General features: G+C 40.2%; 1 protein-coding gene across 1 annotated transcript in view; it reads right to left on the bottom strand.

Moving 5' to 3' along the window:
- Positions 1-103: 103 nt before the first annotated feature.
- Usp13 (ubiquitin specific peptidase 13 (isopeptidase T-3)) overlaps positions 104-6,000 on the bottom strand; it is a gene marked incomplete at its 5' end in the record, with an annotated part of 83,980 nt that continues 78,083 nt past the window's right edge. The window contains 1 exon segment of the mRNA XM_005383048.2: positions 104-4,956. Within this exon segment, the coding sequence (XP_005383105.2) occupies positions 4,863-4,956 (94 nt within the window).

Raw genomic sequence — 6,000 nt, 5'->3', positions numbered from 1 at the left:
ATAAACCTTTCTTTCCCTAATTTTGGGTGTTGGGTATTTTGTCTCAGCAATGAGAGAACAGTAACTAAGACAAGGGGAAAAAAAGAGCCATCATGGGACTTCCGATTGTGAGAATAGCTTTTAATTTAAAACAATCAAAGCAAGAAATCATCCATCTCTCTTTCCATCACAGGCAAATACTCTCTCAAAACATTTGAAAGAATTTAAACAACAACTGTGACTAGTGCAAAATAAAATAAATACAAACTCTTTCAGGAACCAACACCAAAACCGGCTGGGCAGGGGGCACAGGCCACAGGCTCAGCCTCTGCCAAGGCAGAGAACATGGGGAACAGCAAGATTTGCACAGCAGTTAACACACTCGGCTTTGAAGAGAGGAAACAGTACCTGGGGGAGGGGGGACCTCAAGAGAATGTTGCCCGCCACGAGGCCAACGTGCCCATCACCCTCGTGTGGCTAATGCACCTGGAAAATGCTAGAAAGTGAAGCACAAAGGCAGGGACTCCTAGGCAAAGCTGAAGCGAGGCAGTTTGGGCCCACTTGCTTTTGTTTGTTCATTGGGGAGATACATATAATATATATGACTTTAGGCAGAAAAATCTTCTGTTTTATGGGAGGTGTTCTGTGTCTCACAGGGCATCTGACTCCAGCAAAAATATCTGCGATGCTTCCATCTATTCGGATGCTTTGCAGAAATCATCTTCCCACATATGGAATTTCACTGCCTCTTACTGAAGCTAGCGCAGCCCTGTCTCATACAAGTACGACAATGGCCATGCATCTGATTTTAAATTTTTCAGTAGGACATTCAAAAGAGATTAAAAGTGTAAGATGTCTTTTAATATTTATGAAGTTATTATTCTATTTAGTCAGTATAGCCAACATACTCTTTGTAATCAATCGAAATTATTGATGAAATATGCATACCCTTTTTTTCCGATATGCATTTCCTGGTATGTATATTCAAGATCCGGTGTGCATTTTATGTGTACAGCACCCTCTGTCTGGAAAGGCCACATCCCAAGTGGTCATTGTGCAACACGTGGTTACTAATGATCACGCTGAGGTGTAGAGGTCTACAGAATCTAACACAAACTCTTTTAGGACAATTTGCGGAATAAGAAATCTCCATGACACTGTGTAGGCAATCGTACACACCAAGATTACACAGAATCCTTTTCTGTCACCTAGGATTTTTCTGTCTAAAGGGCAGAATCACATTTTCATCTAATCCCATCCTCCGGCCTGCGCCCACCCCCAGCAATCTCTCCGCACACCACTTGGACTGACGGTGAGATTTAGCAGCAGTGATGTCTCCATGGTGGCAGAGATATCCTTGCTGAGAGAGACAGGCTGTCAGCACTTACTAGGGGATCCCAGCTATCTGTGAGTAAGTCAGAATTTTCAAACAGTCAACAAATTTTACAGATTTAGCTGAAGCTTTCCAAGAAAGTATCTGAAGTGGATTTTTATCTATGACGGAAACAGCAGCAAACTACTTCATGGACTGGGAAATGGTAAGTTTGAAGAGTGGAGAAGTATGGCATGATGACTGAAGCAAAGATAAATGGAGCAGGGAATAAAAATGAGATGGGGACATGAAAAATGACAGTTCCTATGCTGAGGTGTATAAGCTGTAACAATCTAAAAACCTGGCATCTAAGCCTTAAAATGATCCCCATATTTCATATGTCTGATTCTAGTAGTAAACACAGGAAAATAAAAATAGAACAAGATGCTAGGGCAGGAAGGGACTTCTGAGCTCATCTGATCCATTCATTTTAAAGAAAAGAGCTCAGAGAGGTAAAGTAATTCAGCCCTACCGCACTTGAGGCAGAATCAGGCTACAAATCCGGGGGCTCTTGCTTGGGGCTGCAGGAACAGGGAATAAAAGCTGCAGAGAGCCCAAAATGAGCGGCAGGGAAATGGCAGGCACATTCTCTTGTAGGTTCAAGAGGCTATTCAACTCCAAAATACTGATGTCAGGGTCACTCAAACATGAGTTTTTCCAATCAGCTTTTCTATGTACTTGTTTTTCTTTTAAAAGAAAAATACAAATCTGAACCCAACAGGATTTTTGATTAGTTACTTGGGCATTTAGATCAATTGACAAAATTAAAACTTTCATACATTACATTTTCCAAAGACACATTCATTGGGGTTGTACACAAACGGATATCAAAAGGTATTTACAGGAAGAAAGTGCCACACAGACACCTACAGACAGTGAGGATTTCACAATTATACCACCACGGCTCACAGACGAGTCCTAACAGGCTGATTAGCTGACACAATGCACACATCATTCCAGTTCTCCATCACAAATAGTCTCATCGACACATGTGTGTAAAACCAAGCAATACATTTCACTTTTATTCCAGGGAAACCTGCTTTGTGTATACTAAGAGATACATATAAATACATCTTCACCCAAGAAACTCATTGCTTGCTCCAGTTTTCCTGTCTGTCTGAAATAAAGAGTAACATAAATACAAAACTTGGCCTTGTAGAAATAGCCCTTTGTTTTCTGAGGCAGAAAAAAGGCAGCCATAGTACTCTTTCTTACAATATGTTTAGGCATCAAAAGGGCTAAATTCCTTTTTTTCTACACAGGGAAATTAAATAGTGTATAGCCTTTAATCTTAAATGTGGATTTTACTTTATTGATTTTGCAAAGTTTTATTATAAAATCTTCTTTTTGTTCAAAATACACATGCTATCTTTGTTCAGATTTCAACACAAACACCCAATTATCCTCCCACCCACCCACGCCCCAAGAATAGGCCTTGGCTTTGCAACGTCACTGAAAACAAGCCGTTTTTGATGCATGTTTGGAATCAGTACTCTCCGATCGATACTCAGCCCTAAGAGGACTGGATTTGTAAGGCTGCTTAGCGTGGGGATTTCCATGGGAGCTGGGACTTGGACAACAGAGTAGGACTGTTCTGGGATTTAAGTCAACACTAGAAGGCGACACGAGTGGGCATAGCATAGTAGAGTTTCTGCACCATGAGCTCCCTCCTTCTGCCAATGTCACCTGTTCCCAGATTGAAGAAAACTTCAGATGAGAAAAGGCAGGGAGCAGACTCTACTGGGACCCACCCTGGCACCCACCTTCTGCTCTGTAAGGGCTCATGCTGTCAGACCTCGCCACGGCCTCAGAGCACGGCGGGAAAGAAAGGGCAGGTGTTATCACACCATTGTGCGGATGAGGGCATGAGGGACTTGCCCAAGGTCCACAGCCAGCGAGTGGCAGCACCCAGGTCTCCAGGCCACCGGCCTTGGGCTCTGCTCCTTGTCCCTCGCTTACATGGCATACGTGATTTCCTGTGAGACAGGGGCCATCACAACAGAATCCTGATGGTCCTGAACTTACTACATCCTAATTCTTTTCATTCAATCAGTTCTGCTCTACTTCCTCACAGTTTTTTGTTAGGCAGACAGCAATAAAGTCTTTTTCATTTGACTGAATTATCTGAAGCAGAAAGTCCAGGGACTGGAATCTGGTGTAAATGCTGCCATTCCACTTTGTATCACATCTGAAACTGATCTAATTCCACCTTACAACTCAAACACTGAAACAACCAAAAGGAAAAGGATGGCCTTTCAAGACACCCCATGAAGTTTCTTTGCATCAGAAACCCTTAAAGTGCCCAATTTATTTTTTTTGCAACAATTTTATTAATCAGGTTAAGAAGATAAAACTAAAGATAAAAGACCACGGTGTTGGTGATAGAAAATAAGCACCAAGGGCAAGTCAGGAGGTGATAAAACAAAAAAGGCAAGAGATGCAACTGGGTCCAGAAAAACATGGACACAGAGACTGGCGAAGAGCTCAGAGATGAGAAAATGAGAAACAAATGTGGGGCATTTAATGGGACTCCAGGGAGCTATCCCATGTCATAATACGAGGTTGCTGTTCTAACTAAACATAACCACCGAGTCTTTTAAGGATGGGCTGTTGAGAGAGTCCATCTACCTCTGGGAAAGTACAATACTACACTGCAGTGGGCATCTGGTGTTCGACCACCAAATGTCCAAACCCAGGTACATTTTTGACAGCACTTACACAGGACAACTCGGCCCTTTCCACTCCTTAAAATCCAAGTGGGGAACTAATTTTTTTAAAACTGTTCCTGAGTTATAGTTTTGTTAAAATACTTACTTGCCTTTTCCAGGTCTGCTTAATACCAACTATTTAGCCTTTAAAAACCAACCCATCACAGATTTTCTAGTGGACTATCAAGGTCACACACTCTCACTCACTCTCACACACATTCACACAGCTGTATTATGAATTTTGATATGATTTAAATTAAAAATAGCTTTCATTACAGATGTTCTATTATACATGAATAGGCCCGAAATTATTGTGCATAATGAAAAAAAAAACTATGCCACAAATAAAGCCCAGCTTGGCTGCTGATTTTCCATATGAAACAGAAGTGGGCTTTTGTTTACTGTAGTTGAGGCCACACTACTGGCCACATTGATTGAGTTCTCTGGAGGCCACTACTACTGACCCCCAAAGTACAACAGAGGGCTGGGGGGCATGTCTCCATTTTTGATATGCTGGTGGCAGATGCCACACCAGCAATACGGATAGCTTCATTTATATCACCCTCTCCTTGGACATTTATAAAACTATCTACAATAGAGTATCATCACCAATAGAAATTTCTTCCCAGTTCTTTTTCAGGTGTCCAATGATCGTGCTCTTTAAATAAACTATAAATACCCAATGTACTTCTTCATATCTGGCTGTCCCAACATTTTTCTTTTTCATTTTCATTTTTTTCTTTTTTTTTTTGGCAAATTAAAAAGGCATATGGCTTCTTCTTGCCAACTTGTATGTCTGAGGTTTAGCTTGGTATCCTGCGGTAAAAGTACATGTATCCCAGGTCTTTAGGAGGCCGTTCTGAGGCACAGACTTTGTGGTCGTTGTAGATCACCCATCTGAAAATAAGAGACAGAAGCATTTGATGGACTTACATCAGTTCCAGGATACACTGCAGAACTGCCTCATATGAAGCACAATACTTAAAATAACCAAAATGCTTTAAGATAACCAAACCCAAACTTGTTGTATAAAAAAGCACAGAATCCCTGTGGGGAATCACCATGCTTTGCCATTCTTGAGCTTAATCAAAAAGTAGTTACTAAAAATCTATCAGAGGGCTGGGGATTTAGCTCAGCGGCAAAAGCGCCTGCCTGGCAAGTGCAAGGTCGTGAGTTCGGTTCCCGGTACCGGAGAAAACCAAAAAAAAAAAAATCTATCAGAATCTTACACATGTTTTAACCCCTTCAGCCCATAACTCCCACAGATGGCCTCAGAAACCAAGTCAAAGAATTGTGTACAACAATATTTATTTCAGCGTTATGTATAAACCTAACTAAAAAAGAAAATCAGAAATAAACATTCATGCAGTCAACCAGTATATAACTATTAAAATTTCTTCAAAGAATGTCTGGTAAAGTGAGAAAATAATCCCAATGTAATATGATGGTATAATATGAATCATAGTATAATATGAAAAACGGATATAAAAATTGTGTATACTCTGTACATACTTTAAAATTCTAGGAAAGCTGCAAATATATATCGAATATGTGTATATAGAGAGATATATATACCTCTTCCAATGAAACCAATAAAACAAAGAAAAATATATCAAAATATAGACAATGGTTATCTTTAGACTTTCACTATACAAATTCTTCATTTTTTTGTATATGTTTTGCAAATTTTCTACCAGACATTTTATTGTTTTGTATAACTAAGCTACTTTTCATTTTTAAAGAACTGTTGTACTTTATAATAAAAATGCATTTTAAATACAAGTCCCCATGCTTAACAATTTTATTAATCAAGTTAAAAAGATAACACTAAAAGACACCAAACATGGAACCAAACATGAAACAGACCAGTCCTACGGTGAAAAGTGTGGGTGAGAGGCCAGCACCCCTACCACATGAGGCCATGGTTTAACACTGCACCAG

Source organism: Chinchilla lanigera, unplaced genomic scaffold (genome assembly GCF_000276665.1).
Source record: "Chinchilla lanigera isolate Chin_1 unplaced genomic scaffold, ChiLan1.0 scaffold00019, whole genome shotgun sequence".
Lineage (NCBI taxonomy): Eukaryota > Metazoa > Chordata > Mammalia > Rodentia > Chinchillidae > Chinchilla > Chinchilla lanigera.
The sequence above is the reverse complement of the archived record's forward strand: the minus strand, read 5'-3'. Positions and strand labels throughout refer to the sequence as shown.